The sequence below is a fragment of the Cyphomyrmex costatus genome, unplaced genomic scaffold (genome assembly GCF_001594065.2).
Source record: "Cyphomyrmex costatus isolate MS0001 unplaced genomic scaffold, Ccosl1.0 scaffold141, whole genome shotgun sequence".
Taxonomy (NCBI): Eukaryota; Metazoa; Arthropoda; class Insecta; order Hymenoptera; family Formicidae; genus Cyphomyrmex; species Cyphomyrmex costatus.
Genome location: NW_017275402.1, coordinates 454691 through 474639, shown reverse-complemented (window position 1 = coordinate 474639; position 19949 = coordinate 454691). Strand labels below are relative to the sequence as shown.

The window sequence follows — 19949 nt, the reverse complement described above, 5'->3', positions numbered from 1 at the left end:
AAACACTTGACGCCTTTTACTGCATTTGCGGGTATCTGCTGCATGGGAAAGTGCGGATGGACGAGTGCGGTTGCAAGAGCGACAACGAGGCGCAGACAGGCAGATCGTAGAAGCGAGAAAGAGCGTTAGTTGAAAGGTCATAGGATGTCCATGTCGCGTTTCTATCGGGTGTCACGTTTCGCAGTATCAACAGAAAAAAAAAACACAGCACGCTCGTCTGTCGGTGTAGGAGCACTTCCGAATGAGCGAAATTCGACGTCCGATAGTTGACGATGCTTTCGCATCGACCATCGTGATTACGGCGGTCGACGGCAATGTGCTACGTGTCGTGTCGCACCCCTCAGTTCTCTCTGTAGTTTTTGCGTGTTTTAACCTCGCCGTTCAACCAAACGAGGAACCCGACCGGGAGAATTAAATCGTTCGACGTTCGCATTTAAAAAAAAAAAAAAAAAAACAATCACCATATGGACGTGGCACGATGATTGTCGAAATATAACGTGAAACGATACAATTTAGATAGAACAGGCCAGGCAAAATCAAGAAAATTAAATAATTCTCCTAATAACTAATTATAAGTAACTTGCCAAATGCAGAAAGATTAATTATTTATTAAAATGAAAGTCTAATACTGTAATGATAGCAGAATAATTATGTCATACATAAATCGAAGATAATTATAACGTTAAAAAGAGTTTTCTATATAAATAGAATAATGTATATATCGGCATTAAGAAAAATTCACAACTAAATCCTTTTATATAGGCAACGTGAAGAGGAATCTCGAAACCGCAGTGGTACAAAAGGCAAGGATTCACATGAGTTTAGACTGCCTAAGCGCTTCTTAAAACTTCCCATAGTCGTAGTCCCGAATGCGCTTTACGAGCGGAAGTGCAGTGGCTTTGGTTCAAGCGTCTGGACGATCCGGACTCTTTCACAGGAAGTCTCTCTCTTTCTCTTTTTTTGCGCCACCGGAAGTACTCCTCTGTCGCTCTTTTACCCAAGATGCCCTTCAAACGTGCGAAACGATGTATACGAGAACGTATATACTCAAAAGTGTATTCACTCGTAGACACCGGGATCTTGATGTCTTTACGCGAGCCGAGATGTAAAGATGCATTCACGCCAACAAGGATTCCCCCGAGATACCCGTCCCCGACGATTTACGGACGAAAATAAAAAATAAAGAATAAGGCTCCAAGGATTTCTTGGACGCTCGTCAAAGATTTTCTAGATTTTCACCGAAAACTGCTTCCTTTTTAAGTATATTACATTCTATGCGACTGACGAAACGTCCCTTCTTCCTCATCCCTCTGTTGCTGTTTCTTTAAGTGCTTTCATATATTTTATCCTGCTTGTATGCAAACATGTACGAAACTTCCTTTTAAATAAAATGGCAGTTTTAATTAAGATATTATACGAAACGGACAGTTTTGCTAAAGTACTTGAAAATTTAGTTAGATAATACAGATAAAAAGTAATTTTATTTGAATCATTAAAATAACTAGATCTGTTTGTTTAAAATCTTTAAAAACCTTTACATTTAAAAAGAGATAAATAATATATTCTGATGATAAAGAGAGAAAGAAAACAAAGAGTGTAAAATGTGGAAACAACGCAAAAAGATATTATGTTATAGAGTGCTCAAATCGATTACTAAAATATTAAAACTTTTTACAGCATTATCATTATCGCGAAATTATTTATAAATTGTCTTATAATTATTTTATAATGTGCGTTTATATAAAAGCATTTCCTGGTGCTTTTTTATAGTTATAATAATGTTTAACTTTTCTTCTGTATCTCCTATTAATATAATTAAAAAATGTTTTTACTAACACACACAACTTCTTCATATTATTATCTCTTAATAGAGAATATTGTAATATAGTTACTACTCCGTAATCAGTTTACGCAACCTAACTTATAACCATCGCAGTTATTAGGATAAGGAGTTTTCAAATGGTCCAATATCCGCAAGAACAGTAACACTTCCAGTTTCGTAGTGGCAAAGTAAATCTCGCGAAGTTTGAAGCATGACGATCCTTCACCTTCGACTACACTGCATCCCCGATGATAGAAGGTCATATGTTCTCCTGTCAAAGTTCAAAAGCTTTGATCCAACTTTGATGTTTCATTGTCATCCATTACCGTTCAATCTGAGAGTTCTCTGGTGTGAAATCGCGACTGCAAAGAATGACTAAGGAAACTTTCTGCGATCGAACTTCAAATTATTCACAATTTAATGTCTTAACGTTCTCGCGAATATTCATTTATAATAACAACTAAAACTTGGATATTTTGCACTTATATCAAAAATTTTGATACCAAGATAGTAATAAGGAAATAAGAGAAATGATATTACTTTCTCGATCTTAAAAAAAATCTCTCAATTTTCTATTTTCGTTCATTTTTTTTTTGTATTCTCTAATAAAAGTAAAGGTAATCTATTAAAAACTGAAGCAAGGCTCCTAATGAGATCACACACATACATAGTTAACTCTACTACAACACGAATGTATCTTCTGTAAAGCAAAAGAATCTTTCTTTGTCAATGTTTCGAGGTCTAACAATTCTATTCTCCGCAAGCTCGCGTTTTTTCATTTTATCCAAACTGCGATCAATCGGCAATCTTTTCTCTCATCCTACTATCGACCACATCAGAAACTACTGATAGCCGAATATCACGACAGAATCAAAAGCTCCTTTTAAAGCGTCGTAAAAGAATGATTGAGATACTCCTCGGTAATAATATAAAGTTGACAATGCAAGATTCCTTCTTCGACCATTCTAACGAATACTAAGAAAAAGAACGTTAAATTCATTTGATTCAAGAAATTGACATTTACGTAAATTTATCTGTATCTTTACATAAAATATGTAAATGACAGAGAATATTAAAAACTACAATGCCAAACAGAATTACCAGAAGAACACTGGCTTATTACGCTCGGTGCCTCCCGGCGACTGCGATTAAAGATCTTTTAATTAAAGTCCAGACGATTTTCCATAAAGTTCCGACGTTTTCTTTGCGATTATTCGTCATTCAGAATGAAAAACTAAATTAGATCGCCGCGCACGACAATACACCTATCGAATCGATCGCTCGCTTACAGAGTGCGTCTGCACCAAAAGAATTAATTTAAATTCCTTTAATTAGACAAAAGTGCTGCTTCAGCGCTCGCAAACGTAGTTACGTTTTAATTACTTTTCTTCGAACAAAAAGAGGCTATGACACGTAATCCGAGGAAAAAGAATAAGATTGTGATTAGATCTGTGATTTAATTGATGAGCACTGTAATGAGATTATACACAATTTCGCGCTCTCAGTTTAAAAATTGGAAACTGTGAATTAAAATGTCTAATACAACCGTTTGTCTTAATAGGCTAACACGAGACGAATGGTTCGAACACTCATGAAGTTGTAGATAAAAGAGAGCACGAAGTAATTGCATTTGCATATGAACTCTACGACCCTCCGCGGCGCGGATGCTCCGCGGCACATCGATCTGCGTGGATGACCGTACATATTGCATTTAAATAGAATTTTTGATAGATCTCTCATCCGAGAATAAATATGGCATGCCATAATATAATATATACAGAAATGATAGATATTTAAAAATAAATTATTTTATAATTCAATATGTTCCAGACTCGACGTATTTGCTAATGACAAATTCCTGAAGTCATATTGAGATGAAAATTCTAATCCCAAAATGTCAAACATATACTTGTTAATAACAATATAAATTACGTAAGTGAGGATAAAATTACTGATACTTATAATTATTGATATTTATTATTAAATATGTTCAAAATAATATTTAACCTGAACATTATGGTGTTAGAAGGTTCAAAATGACTTCAAAAATCTGTCATTAGCAAATGCATCGAGTCTGAAACGCCCTGTATATTGAATTATAAAATAATTTATTTTCAGAAATCTGCCATTAGCAGGTGGCGCGTCGAGTCTAAAATACCCTAGAATCCTAGATATCTTAATCTTTCACCTAATGAAAATGTATATTTCTTAAAAGTATAATGACACTATTTTCAGTAAATTGTGACATTCCATGTAATTAGAAAAAAATGTGTCTAACAAAAGTCTATATACATTGTTAAACAAAATTTTGTTAATATTAATGCTTTTAATACGTGGTTTTGCTAAATCGTTTACAAAATTAATTAGATGTAGACCTGAAAGATAAATTTTTAGAAAAAAATAATTATGTAGAATTAGTTGCTAGAATGTTAAAAATTTCTGCAATTATTTTAATAATTCTATAAAATTATTTTCAGATCTATATCTACTTAAATTTTCACATAATTTGATAAAATCGTTTGTGCATGAATGATATATTCGTATATGTATAAAATTCATAAATGCATATACCAGAAAAGAAATGTGACGTGCAAACGGATTAATTGTATATCATAAAAAGAAGTGGATTTATATAAAGCTCGAGAATACGTAAATCTAAATAGTTTCAAAAGTCACAGTATATACATATAAGTGACTGCATAAAATTGCAATTCTTTATGAGTACGGTGATCATTCCAATCACAACATAAGTAATACGAAAATATTACTTATGTAAATTGTTTTAATCAAATCCCGACCGCTCTACGTAAATAATCAAATAAGTAGTATCGTGGATACGAGTGCACAAAATTCGCAAGTGAAACGATACGTAAAATGGCGCTTACCCAAGCTGAATCCGGAATCCTTCACGTGGATGACCACCATCGGCATCAGTACCATCACAACGAGGTTTATGACGTGGAACACCATTCCCGTGCCATGAGCTATGATATCCTGCGACAGAAAATAAAGAGTTACAACAGGAAGTGGCTTGCATACAGTGCGTATAGCATACAACATCGTCAATATAGAATGACGACGAAGGAGCTAAAATGATGGACGCAGTGTTTTACGAACAAATTCTATATAACAAGCATTTTCTGCACAAGTTACTTAATGCAAAGAAGAATTTACAATTTATATTAGAAAGTATTAAAATATTTCACAGCGCATTAACGCTTAGCTAAAAAAATTGAGTGAAATATGTACCCTAATAAAATTTCTTGATATTTAAATTATAGCTAAAATTTATAGAATATATATTCTTGTTCTTTGTATTTCATTGTAAGAGATATGCTATTCAATTATAAAGCATCGTTAAAATAATATCTATCTCATAAATAAATTTTATCTCTGAAATAACATACTTCTAATAACTTACAGCCATCATCTTTTGAAAAACTATATCTCTAATATATATATATTATTTTTAATGAATAAATTGCTTAATATACGCACATATTTCAATAAATAGCTTGTATATAATATATAGATAATTAAAGAAGTTAATCGCACAAGTAAAGAATCGTTTATTTTTTCGTACTTGCTGAGATTACAACTCGAAAAATAAAGAGCAGCCGCACCATGGTCTAACTGCTCGACAGTTATTGAGCGAATGACAATATAGAGATTTTTCATAATACAGAGCGCCGGAATTACAAGTGCCAAGATGAAAGTCACCCGCCAACCGTTCCAAACGATTACGTATCGAACGAATGATACAATACAACGACTTTTTTAAATTTAGCTTGAACGTATTAAACTTTTTGTAGAACTGTTCGATTCTCAATGTCCGTTATATTGCGTCACCACGTCGCTGTATAGCCAAGAGCTATTTAGAGACGTCTTATAAGTTAACAGAACAAAATGAACAGAATCGATTTTAACTAACATTTTTATTTGTTGCTCGTTTGTTGCTAACAAGTTGCCAAAGAAAAAAAATTTGTTGCTCTACTAATTTTTTTTTTTTAAATAATGTTCCGCTAAAGAAAGATTAAGTTAGCGGAACAATATACATAGAATAAAACCGATCGATAATAATTCATTCATTTTTGAATTGATAAAAGAATGACACTCGAAAAACGGCTGAAATAAGTAATTCAATTAACCGAAAAGTATAATAGTGATAATAGCCATTACAGCATTGGTAAATTAAATAATATTGTATTTATTATAATGTATATACTCGTATATGTACATACACTATCTCTGAGTTACAAACAATTGAAATCAATTTATATATTGAATTAAAAGATATTCTTCGACGAACATTTATCAAAATTGATTTTAAATTTAATACAAAAGAAGCAGAATAAATGTATTTTATAAAATATTAAATATTCGTATGGTATGTGTGTGTAATAAAATCGGTTGGCATGCGGTCTTAGTATTTGATTTTATGTGGCGCGTCACTGTGTATAAAAGATCGCTCTATTCACATAACAATACTAAAACAGGTAGTGATAAATCTATGTAACGTTATCATTCCTCGATCATTATAAATAGTTAGCAATTATGTATTAAATGTTTCGTGCAGCAGTTACATGTGCTCAATATTCCTTTTTTCGAGTATCTTTATTTAATTTGTACTTGATTTTTTGTCCTTTCACAGATACATCTTAACGGAAATGCTCAATATCTAAAAACCCAACGAAGCTAACGCCACCGATTTAAATGAATAAACGAATCGCAGTCAGTTTGTCGTGATGCGTCGCGTTTGGAAATGGCGTGCAAGTAATCGGATTAAAATACTTTTTCTAACAATAAGACCCATTCGATTTCTCGACTTATTTGTCGATTTAAAGTGCAGGCTTCCAACGAGATATGTAGATATTTTATCACGGATTTTCTAAACGGGAATGTACAGTGTCGTGCGAGAAACTTTTATTTATAATTAATTCATCTTAATTATTTGCACCCGATTGCAATTATCCATAAGTGTTTTTCGCCACTGAGTGCCACATGAAAAAAAAACTACAATTTAAACATCCTGAGAGAAGGGAGGTCTAGAAGAGGCATATCAGGCGCCGACGGAGCAACTTAGGAGTAATTTACCATCTATACATAAATTATTAGTAATATAATATTAAACATTTATTCGATTAAAAAAAGATCAGAGGAAAATTTAGTATATAATTTTTTTAAAAACTTGTATCTAAGAGAGAAGAGTTTTTTCAAAAATTATATTTTTTAAAAGATTAATTGTCTTTTGAATTCTGATTTAATTTGAATATTACATTTGTATGTTATAGAATCATCGTAATCGACGTAGCTGATAACTCCGTCGCTGCGCATCGATCGATGAGTATACATAGTAAAATAACTTTTTATACTAATATAACGGATTCATGAAAAAATTTATATTAGTTATAATTAAATAAATTTATACATTTAATTAATGCCAATGTAATATTATGTAATAAATATACATATACGTATACGACATCTCATTAATCCTTTATCTTTACCTATCCGTTACACTGTAAAAAATAAAATGTTAATTTTAACTCAAAGACGTTGAGTGGATTTTCTGAGACATGCAAAAATGTTTAACATTAACACAAAAATGTTAATTTTAACATTTTTGCATGTCTCAGAAAATCCACTCGTCTTTGCGTTAAAATTAACATTTTATTTTTTACAGTGTACCTTAAAATGAATAGACTCTAAAACAAATTAGATTACTAAATTCAGATCATTTAATCTTGTGAATATACTCTCTATCACTTATCATTTGTGCAAATATTCTCATTAAGAGATACATTTATATATGTGAACACACAGAACTTATAAGTAAAAAATAAGAAATAATACTGCTATATATGTAATTTATATTACATTAAGCATTATAAATTAAAAATATTACGAGAATATAATATTTTAATAACAAAATTTGATCCGTCACGGAACATATTAATATGCAGGTATATGTAAACATAAGTACAAGCAAATATGAGAACATTTTAGTCGTATAATAAATTTCATTAAATTTGAAAAACTCACTAATAATAATTATATTATATAAATCTATCTTAACGTGCCAATCTTCTCCTTATTTTTTCATCTATATATACCAATTAATAATTAAATTTTTTACAGTATAAATATAAAGACGGTAAAGAGCCAAGTAATTTAACGAAGAACTTTAATTTAAATAATCATGGTATGAACATTACAAAAACAAACGTTTCGACTCAGATCGGGTCATTTTCAACGTTACATAAAATATAAAGTACATAATTATTATAAGTTAAATTTACTGCATACAATCTTGATTAAATTAAACCATCTTCTTTTAATTCTATGTAAGTTTCTAATTAAAAATATCGATGTCGTAAGCATAATTAATCTAATAGAAAAAAATAAAGAAAAGAAAATTAACTGTATCTTTAATCTAAAACATGAAGTATAAATATATATATATAAGAAAGTTTTTTACTTTGTGTCAGTTATATAAGAAAAAGATGTTGTGGCTTGGTAGCGCGTGGTGGGGGTAGCTACGGAACAAAATAGAAAGAGTACCTATCTAGTGAGTAATCCTCTTTCTATCTTGTACCGCAGCTATCCCCACCAAGTGCTACCAAATGGTAGCGCAAGCCAGAATCTAGCAGCTTTGCCCGCTACCAGAGGTCCAGAGACTCGCGTCAATTCTCGCATGTATTCGAGACACGCGAAATCCCTTCATATAGAACCTCGATCTAAGACCTCCAGGCGTCTAAGGCAAGCTCCCACTACAATGCCTTACTGATGAGTCCAGTAGTGGGGGCCGGGACGAAACGCCGCGGTAGATATGACAACACTCGCATAGGCTCACAAGGGACAAAAAGTGACAAAAGGTGACTACCTGGATATAATTTGAATACGGTCCACACAACGGAGCAACAACGAGCAACAACGAACATCCACATCCCGCGCTTGTCCTCGATAATCTAATCCTTATCATTCTCACGCAATCCCGTTAGATAGCCCCCACTACGCCGTACGCGCGTCTGGACGAACGAACTGGCCGGGATCGGGTGGTTCTTCGGAACTCAATTCTTTCATCATATGGACCCTCGATCTAAGGACCCCCCCAGGCGCGTCTAAGGCAGGCTCCCACTACAATGCCTTACTGACGAGTCCAGTAGTGGGGGCCGGGACGAAACGCCGCGGTAGGTGACATCTCTCGCATAGGCCCACGTGTAATAAAAAAAAAATTCAAAGCAATACACAATGTTATCATTAAAAATTAATTAAGCTAATTTGTAGAGACAAAAGAAGCAACTACTCTTAGTAGTTATGACACATAAGGTAATATTGGTGGTAGACTATACCAAAAGAGGGGAACAATTGTTTCCTTTTTTGTTCCTCTCTTGACATTCACTGTCACCATGTTTTTTTTACATTAAATGACGTGAAATCTAATTTATATTTCGTAAATGCGGAGAATAGTTTTAATAATTTTATGAACGTATAAGTTTTTTTTTTGAAATTATTAGCTTCGAAACATTCGTAATACCGTGTAAAGTTTCACAAAAATAAATTGCGCTCTAATATTTTATAACTAGAATATTTTCGTGACAATTTTCTCAGAACGAGCTATTAAATTATTTTATGATTACGGAACATATCGTATAACTGCGCGAAAGATTATTCATTTAGTAAATATCCGTGTAAACAATTTAATACTACGAGAAACATTGCAAATGTTATGAAACGTGCAAAGATAGCGGAAAATTATTATGGTGATATAAACTCTGCGCTGATATATTTATAATTTTGTATTTTATTAAGCAAACAACCATGTTTCTCTGTTTGGGCTTTCAACGTGCTCGGTTGCAAATATACGGGATTCTGATGGGCGTAAATCATTGACACGTTGGTGTACATAATATATTGATAGCAAAATGTAATTTGCTTTTATGGTAAAATAAACAAAAACTTAAATAAATGCTGCAATGATTTATTTAAGTTTATATATCTCTCTTATTGCGATATAGATGATGGGATTGATAAAATTCAACTAAGTTATTGATAACACAATTTTATAATCTTATATTCAAAATGAAAAAGTATAAAAAATTCTATGTAAAAATTGAATTTCCATAAAAATATTAATATGCGTAGAGATTTGTTTTCATTTCAAATTACTTTCGAAATCAATATATGTACATATTATATATAAACGTGCACAGCGTCTAAAAGGGCGCTGCTTTTACAGTAAAGGGCAGAATTATAAAGAGCAAGAGAGCCTGAATGAAATAATTGCGAATATACAAAATGTGAGATTACTACGAGATTAATTATCAGAACAAAATGCGTTACAAAGGAGGATATAAATCACAGTCGTCGTCACAGCGCTCACAATATTGAATCACGGTATTTCATCCGTGCGATAGCGCAGTTGGCTGCTGTTATAGGATTCAATAAAAAATTACACACCCGTCCAGGACAAAAGGTTAATTATTTAAACGCGCTGTCGGACCCGTTTGACAAAGTATCGCATGAGCGTGATTTATCACCAGCAAGTTATTATGGCGCGGAAACAAACGCTGACGCTCGCGGTGAGAAACATTCGCTCGTCCGGAAAATATTTTGCTTCCGCGTTGCGCACTACAGGCCTGGCAGCAAAAACTTCTTGTTTTATAGTCTCGTACTTTGCGAAGTTTTGTATCTGAAGTAATTACCTTTAAAGACTAACGGTACATTTCATAAAAAATGCAGTTTTACAGTTCCTTCGGAACTCATTTGATACAGGATGCAGGGAAGATCTTCAGAAAACCGAAAAAAAATTCTATCGCGAAAGGGAGTTGTTTAATAAATTTTGTAGATACATTCAGGGAGACGCTATTTGCGCTGTTTGTGTCATTTTATCCTTGTTTTACATCTAATAAACAACGAAGATAGAATGACAGGAATAGCGCTGACAGCGTCTCTCAACGCACCATGTATTAATTAATGACTCTCGTTAGAGAACATTAAAAAAACAATTTATAAAAATTAAATCTAACAGACATTTCAAACCTTTGTTGGAGTCATCTTCAGTATAAGATTAACAAAATAATAAGCAATATTATGCATATGCGCGGTGAACATAACAGAGATACCAAAACTGATAAAAATTTTTTGGTATATTAAGATCGTATTGTAAAACTTCTTAAATATAAGATCTAAAAATTATCAACGAACGTCTTTAGAATACTCAATCGTGAGTCGAAAAATAAAAACTAAAATATTAAATAATTACTTATTGTTAGATATTATCATAATTTAATATATAAAGTAATAAAAACTTAATAAATAATAATAAGGCTGTCTAAGTATAAAACATAAAAGAGCCAGTTATGTAACAAAGATCGTTTAATTTAAAATATAAAATAAAATGAGATTACAAGCGTTTCGATGTCAATCGGGTCATTTTCAATGTTACAGTAAATACATTATAATTGTAAAATTATTGGAAATCTATAAATTATCTATTTTACAATATTCTTTATGTCCTATCTTAATGTTGCGAGTTAATAAATTAAAATAGTGAAATTAGTCGTTGAAAATACTCAACAGTAAAACAGTGATAATCTTATTAAATAAAATATTGCGAGTCAATGAATAAGAAAAAACGCAAACCAGTGATGTTCCACATCGGTGATACAGTAGTTATTTTCTTCAAATGGGAGCAAGGTTGCAAGTAAAGTAATATAGAACAAGTGATTTCGACAATGTTAGATAACATAATGTAATGTAGTGTAATTTATGTTATCTGTCATTGTCGAAATCACTGATTCTATTTTACTTTACTTGCATCTTGCTCCAATTTGAAGAAAATAACTACTGTATCACCGATGTGGAACATCACCGGTTTGCATTTTTTCTCTCTCTTATTCATTGACTCTCAACATTTTATTTAATAAGATTATCACTGTTTTACTACTCTGAGTATTTTCAACGACTAATTTCATTATCTTAATTTATTGACTCCAACGAGAAAGGTGGAAACATTAATCATTTTATTCTTATGTTTTAATAAATTAAACGATCATTGTTACGTAACTAGCTCTTAGCCCTTGAATTGTTCTTTTGTGAATAAAAACTTATATATTTATAATAAGATGATAGTTTGAGTTAAACACACAAAATAAAGTGTACAATTATTCTAAGCTTATAAAAGGCCAACATTATATATATATATTTGAAGTTATATTTTATTTTGATTTGTAGCTACTGTCTTCACATTCTCTATTATAAATAATAATTTTTTTCAATTACATAAAATTGTGATTTGACAATCCTAAAATTTAATAATAAAAATTTTAACAATAAAAAACGAAAAGTGCATATCTATCAAAAATAATAAAACTCAAAAAATATGTAACGGATAAACGGTATCACATGAATTGAAAATTAATATCCACTCGTGAGGATCACCGAACATCCGCATGAAACCATGGAAAACAAAATGCTTTCCGGTTAAATATTTATTGAGCGCTTGACCCAATTATGCTATACAAAAGAATACCATAAATTTGATACAAAGATAGATGCATATTGAAAGCTTAAAAATTTATACAATTAATAAACCATTACGTTTCTGTACAAATAAAACAATAGAATCAGCAAAACAAACTTAATATAGATAGAGATATACAGATAGAGGTTTTTAATTAATAAAATTAGTAACGATATATTATATATATATTATAAAATTTTTTTTTATAAATATTAGTAAAACTTAAAAAAATTTATTAAGAAAATTTTGTTGATATATTCAATTAATTCAATAATAATATTATTATTTTAAAATGTTAATATTGTTGCAACACCGTTTCGTTGAATTTATAAATAAAAATTATTTTATTAACGTAGTTATTTGAAATTATTTACGATATCTATTTAATAAAATCAAATGCAAAGCATTACTGCTAAATAAAGCCTGGACTCGATGTTCCGAAACTGCATACATTTATCATGAAAGTCGTCATCATATCTTCACTACTAACGCATCGCATATCATTGTCACGGTTGACACGGCAGTTAAAAAATGCAACTCGCAAACGAACGTGGCCGATAAGTTTTCCATGCCATCAGATAACTACGTGTTTAAATTATTAAACGGTACGAATTGCACGTGCAGGTCGCATAATAAAACCCGACAATTTCATTCGAATAAGCGCGATCACGTAAATGGTGAAAATATACATGCGAAAACGAGAGCATAAGTTATCTGCGCGCGATATATATACCATATATGTATATATTAGTTCTGAGTATTAATTTGCTATATATTATTCATACGGGGGCTGCGCACTTCGCTCTAACCGAATTATTCATACAACGTTGTAATTATGCGTTCGTCATTAGCCGAATTATTAGTCGATTAGCGGCCGACTATTAATCAGTGAGTAATTATTGCGTGCGCTAGCGAGGTATCGGCAGTAGCGTTTGTATATCAATGGATTTCATTTCAGAAAAGGAGATCAGTAAATCGAGTTCGACGCTTGAACAGACATTGTGAATTGTATCGAACTGATTATACATCACGTTAAGTAATTGCATATATGCACGAAAGCATGTATATGTCGTTGTACTCACTACATAGAAGAGAATATTAATGTGAATATAAATTGATACGTCCTTGCCCAAATTAATTATTCCTATAACCTGATAGATTGCTGCTTCTAATGTTGCAATTTTACTGAGTTTTATTACGCAAAACAATCGAAAATTTATGTCTCCATCCGCGATTACTTTAATCTAGAGCAACTTTTTGATTGACATTCGAAATTATCGTACAACGTAATTAGTAACATTTCTATATTATGGGTTAAGCGTTTATAATGAACATGTAAAGAAATGAATAATGATTGCATGAGACAGGAAAGTCCGTTGTTAATTCACGTGATGACTAAAATTGTTGCAACTTCACGCTGCGACGATAATCGGACGCGTTTCAACAGCCAGTGACCTTTACGACATGGCGATAAGGGAACAGTGTGCGAGAGATTCGATGTTAAAACCCCTGCCGGTATTATCGGTGTAGATAAAGCACTATGTATGGCATCGTCGACTTTCACCAGGAAAAATATCGCCACGTTTATCTGCTGGACGAAGGATCGTCAAATCGATCGAATTGATTTGTCCGCAAACTTCAATTGAGCAGTATTCTTGAACGTCGTAATGATCGTCCAAAGAGACAGTAAAAGAACGTCATCATTAAACCGCGATGATGTAATTATTGTGAAAAAGCATCGTTTCAAAATTTCATTTATCTTTAATGAGAAAAATTGTGATCTAATATTTTATAGCTGAAACAAATTAATTTTACACCGATTTTTATCGATGCCATTTATCGATAAAAAAAATATAATACTAGATAATAGATAACATTCATAAAAAATGCTCGAGCTGAGTAAAAAGGTTAAATACTTTATGATAAAATGTATAGACATAGTAAACAGATATATCTTTCATCGTCGCAAAGAGAGAGATTAGAATAATTTATGAAATAAAATACATTCTTATTGCCGTGGACACATAGCAATGTTTCAGAAATATTTCACAACTCGACAGTTCATCGACAGTTCGCCAAGCGAAAGCTTAAGGAAAGAGAAAATGCAATAAATGTCTCCCCTATTTCAGTACTTTTCCTTGGTTGTAGAAAGTTACTTGTCGCAAGTTCCCCATATCATTATATTATTTAGTTCTCCGTTCCTGTACAAAAAAAAAGAAAAAAAATAACCTATCAAAGGTGAAAAGTGTGCAATGCACTTCTCCGTTTCTTGTGTTTATTTCTCTTTGACTTTGTCTTTCCCTTTATTTCTGGTTGCTCTTCGATGCTCACTGCGGGTGTTACAAGAAGCGAAAAAGCGAACGAGAGATGACTTTCCTACAAGTCAAGAATTCTCTTTCTCGTTTTTTATTATCTAGGACTTTATAAAACGAAACTTGAACGCGTTTATTTCTGAAATACGCGAACGAATTTAACAGAGTGCAATTTGCTTGCTTATTACTCAAGTCTCGCTCTGACTTCATAAAAATCCACGTTAAACAAAACATAATTTAATTAATTAGTCGCATATTTAAAAATTACATAAACATGAATTTTAGGCATATATCTAAAAAAAAAAAGCTTCATCAATTATATAATCAGATTTATAATAATCAATATAATAGGAACGGAATATTTTCTCTTAGGTATACAGTTTATATTTTAAATCAGTAGCAATGTTTTTCTTTTTAATCATTTTTTTATAAAAATACTTTAAGATACGTGCTCGCATATGGCTTTAAATAAAACGTAATATCAATACAGATTAATAAAAATCTCTGTGAGTGATTACAGTACTGCAGTGGTTATCTTGTCGACTATATAAAGAGAATATAAATAAATTAATCAACGCAAAATTTTACAAAGCTGTTGGTGATGCAACCTCGCCGATTTTTTTTTATTTCCAATCGATACAATGCAAAAGCGTCGACGCTATTAGGGGCAATAAATTACAATGTAACGCCTCCCTTGTCGAACGAGCTGCGGTATCGCGCGACTATCGTTCAGTCGATTACCCGGATATTGGATTTGCTCACTTTCCGCTCGTACGACCCTTATACATATGTATACCAAAATATTTGGAAGAAAAATTCACTCACCACAGACAGTCCTTTCTCGATCAGCAGACAAAGGCCCACCGGCACGGTAGAATCTGCAAAACAAATAAAACGAAAGAGGTCGTTTATCGATTATACGGCTTTACGTCGCTTTCCCTTCGCAAATTTGTCGCTTCTTTCTGTTCTTTTGCTCTCATTCTCTCCTTTTAGAGAGAGAGAGAGAGCTTTTACCTTCCTTTTCTCACTTTTTTAAAATCGGCCGAACGTCGAAATGTGTCGACCTGGCTGAGGGGAAGAGAGGAAGTGACAAGGGCTTGTCACTCGGAGTGACGATATAGAGTGAGAGAAGAGCAAGAGAGAAAGAGTAAGAGGAAGAGAAGCGAGCGTGGCGAAGGCTGCGCAGCGAGGATAAACGCTGCCAGTGATCGAGAGCGTCGCTTTCGATGCATTCGGTAGGGAGAGGACATAAAAAAAAGGGAGGAAGAGCCGATATCCAGCTAGCAGCGACGAAAGCGTCTCGTCGATAAATCATCCAAAATAGCACTCGATATAAAGCGGAAGTACGATTGGGCGTCGAGCCGACGTACGCGCACACGGAGCTCGCGAAAAACAATATCGTCCTCAGTCTCAATTCTGCGGAATGAGAACATGCATATATTATGTAATCATTTATTCGTCTAAATTTTTATCGCAGATCATATGTGTCTTACTGTTACCTTTCATTAGTGTGCACAAAGAAAATGTTACATTCTGAATTTGCAGGACGCAACTTATGGATCCATTTTTATGGTTTTAATTAATATGGTTTTAATTCGTTAAAAGAATATTTTTTTTTTTTAGGAAAAGAAGTATTTTTATTTATTCTTAATATTTTTCTTAAAATCTATTTCGAGAAAATTATTTTGGATTTTAATTTAATACCAGGTTAGTTCGACATGGAATATATTGACAATTCACATATCTAAAGAAAATTTTTAATATTCCTAAAAAAAATTGAAATACGCTTCTCGGTATGTGTGTACATATAACTTTTAGTAATTTAAAATTATTAAAATTTAAAATTGCAATTAAAATAAAAAAACGGAATATTGCGAAACAAAGTAATTTTAATATATAAAAATTAATGTATGAAAAAGAATCAACGCGGAGAGAAGAGTGTATTAATGGATCATATATGGAAAAAACAATTTCACTGAAATATTAAAAAATTTAGCTACGTACAGATCTGAAAACAATTTTATTGAACCATCAAAATAATTATGTAAAATGTTCAAGTGTGATAATAATATTACAAAAAGTTTTAACATTTTAGCAATCAGTTTGAGCGTTTTACATAATTACTTTTATTTTAATTACTTTGATGATCCAATAAAATTGTTTTCAAATGTATCTAACTAAATTTTTAAATACTTCAGTAAAATCGTTCTTTCCATGTAACTATGGAGACGATATCCGATTATACACTTCGCACTTGTAAGCGAAGAGCCACCGTTCGATATTAAATCGGATTCGCATCGTATACGAAATTACGCTTAAGCGGGATTATTCGAGAATCGATTCTAACAGCGGGATTTGACGAAATACAAAATTCCTCTTTTATTTTACGCCATTCTTCTTATCGTTTCCCGCAATCGTTTCCAGAATCGAGAGACGCTTTCGAAGATTACGTGGATTTTCGACGCGAATGGGCCATACGATAGCGGTCGCTGTAGCCAGTAAGATTTCACCGCGCGAGAGTGGTTCGTCGTATTCTTCAAAGTATCGTCCGCTTCGGGATAAAATATGGGTGGAACTTAAATAAGTTTAAGAGATGCAACCGGGTGATAGGCAAACTCGCAGAATTGGGAACCGCGAAAGCATCGTGTTGAGGAGATCTGCGCGAAGAAATCCGAAAATGCATTCGCCTGCGGCATTAAAGACTTTGATAATATAAGTTATGACATTTTAATAAAAACATTGGCTGTACTTCCAAGATATCTAATTCTTTCGAGACTTCGAAAAAATACATTAATATACATTGTGACTACAGTTATTACATCAAACAATGAAACTTTTATTAAAGAAACATATATGTTAATCTTTATTTTAGTAAAATCCTGAATTGTTCTATCTTTTTAATATTATTGAATCTGATTGTAAATATTTTAATTAATTTTGTAGTCACTTCTAAATTAAATATCGATTTACATTACAATAATGTAAACAGCTTCGACGAATAATGTGGTTGTTTCATGAAATTTTTAATAACAAACACAAAAATGTTACTATAAGATATATGTCAGTCATAACATCCCGCATATATTTATCTACATAAGTCATATATAATACAACTACACGCAAGTATCATATGTCATAATAGTAACAGTACGCGAGTACTTTTACCTCTGCAGCTGTTATTAAGTACGTGAACGCGCTGAGCTCTGGTATGCTAATCCCAAATTAATTTTAGTTAACAAAGAAAAGAAGTCGCACGCTAAAGCATGCAAAATGTAAATCAGGCAATTAAGAAAGCATTAGTCACAATTAAAGGCTCTACAGTAATTTCTGTGTCATGTAAACTACTCTCCCTCTCCGTCATTCTACTAGAAAGTCAAGTCACTGTCACTATTAAAAGAATTCTCAGCTAATGAGACAGACGTTTCAACGTAGGGTTTACCGTAAAATAAAATGCAAAATTAATTATAAATGCATCGCGCTAGAATTATGATGAATCGTATGCGCGCGACTTTTATATTCTTTCAATCATTTGACTGGAAGCTTATTCGAGACTTTACTATTTTATGATATACTCCGATATGATGCTATTATGACTTTACAGCTGAATAAACGTTTTCACGTTTTCCCGACGAATTTCTACGTTAATTTGATTTATGACAACAAATGCTACGCAAGAGGATTATCAAACCCGTTTACTTGTGTCTACTGGAACGTGCATTGAAATTTACATCAGTGTCAATATATTCCGCTGTTATGTTATTCCACGATAACAAATGCGTTACGAAAAATAATCACTTGCGAAAAGTATAATAAACCGAAATAAAAAAACGAATGTGAAACATTAATACCATTTTCAATGCGCACACATGCATACATTTATTCTTGTGCGCGCAAATGTTTTTTCAGTTTTCCATTATGCCAATTTTAATTTATTTTTTGAATCTCGTTGCCAGACGTGTGTGTATAAAAGAAAATTCGAGATCCCATTTCGGGGTGATGGACGAAAGTTCAGAGACGATTGTTACAACATGCTCACGTCGATTAATTACGAACCCTTTGAATTCGAATACGCTTCGCAAGTCACCGTTGCTTTTTGGCCTCGACAGGGATGAGTCGTAGGGCCGCTTTTTCGAGCAAATTACGAGCGTGCGGCCGTACGAGAGAAAAAGCACGGAGGCGTTTATTCGGTGAATTAAGCGCATCGTTCAAAGTGCATAAAAGCGCCCGGGAAATTGGAAGCACGGCCGCTTTGATAAGAGGATTGAAATAAAGCGACGAAAACAATCCCTTTAGCTCAAACGGTGAATAAGATACGCCAATAAAAATACCTTGATCGCGTCTTTATATTTATGTAACGTTTAAAATACACAGAGATATAAAAAAAAGAGGTTAAATAAGCACAAGTTAAAAATTTTTAATGTTGCGGTAAATATTCGAATTGCCTTAATAATAAGTTTATTAGATAGTATTTATAACATCAATAAATTTATTTTGCAGCAAATAAAATTTTATATAAAGTTACATCTGCACAACACATCTATAAAATTAGAATATATCTGTAAAATTAAAAATAGAATCGTCATTAGACTGTCTTCTCTAACTTGAAACATCCTGCAATTTAAAAAGACTTGCTGTCTGCAAAACTTTTGATGAAATTTTGTTGCGTCTCTTCCAAGTGTAACTTGTAAACCCTTTCAATCGATCTATGTTCAGAAGTTCAGAAATAGAACTTGAGAAGTATGGCGAGGCGACGAAATTCCTCTCGACTTCCTCATAACAGAATAGGTGACGAAATATTTACGCAAAAGTGAAAACTGATGGTGAATGCGAGCTAGGGATTATGGCGTCGGAATATTAATAAAGCGGAAAATGTATCAGTTTCGGTGTCTGGCACTCTAATTTAGCGTTAATTAATGAAAACAAATGACGTCTCATATTTCAGAACCTTCTGTGATTTTCTTCCTTCGCTCGTTCTTGTATCTTTTTTCTGTTCTTCGACGATATACCGGTGAATAGGAGATTCAAAGAGGGATTTGAAATCGAGGAGGAGGATGGCGAGGGGAACAACGGGGAATGTATAAATCCGGCTGATGTCGAGCACGGCTCGCTAATAGATATTAATGGAACCCTTTTCGTCGTGGAAATTCGCCCAGTTTTTCACACCGACCGCGGGGCATGATCGCGAAAGCTCTCAGAGCTCGCTTCATCCGAGAGAAATTATATGAGGAAAAAATGGCTTTGACGAGAGAAGGGGGGGTACGAGAGAGGGGGGGGGGGGTTAATGGTCTAC

General features: G+C 32.8%; 1 protein-coding gene across 2 annotated transcripts in view; it reads right to left on the bottom strand.

Moving 5' to 3' along the window:
• Window positions 1-19949, bottom strand: part of mdy (diacylglycerol O-acyltransferase) — a 104050-nt gene that overhangs the window by 52425 nt on the left and 31676 nt on the right. For both annotated transcript variants that reach the window (XM_018551521.1, XM_018551523.1), the window contains exons 4-5: window positions 15485-15537; window positions 4708-4816 (exon numbers count right to left, since the gene is read on the bottom strand). In XM_018551521.1, the coding sequence (XP_018407023.1) occupies window positions 4708-4816; window positions 15485-15537 (162 nt within the window). The remainder of the gene's footprint in view (window positions 1-4707; window positions 4817-15484; window positions 15538-19949) is intronic.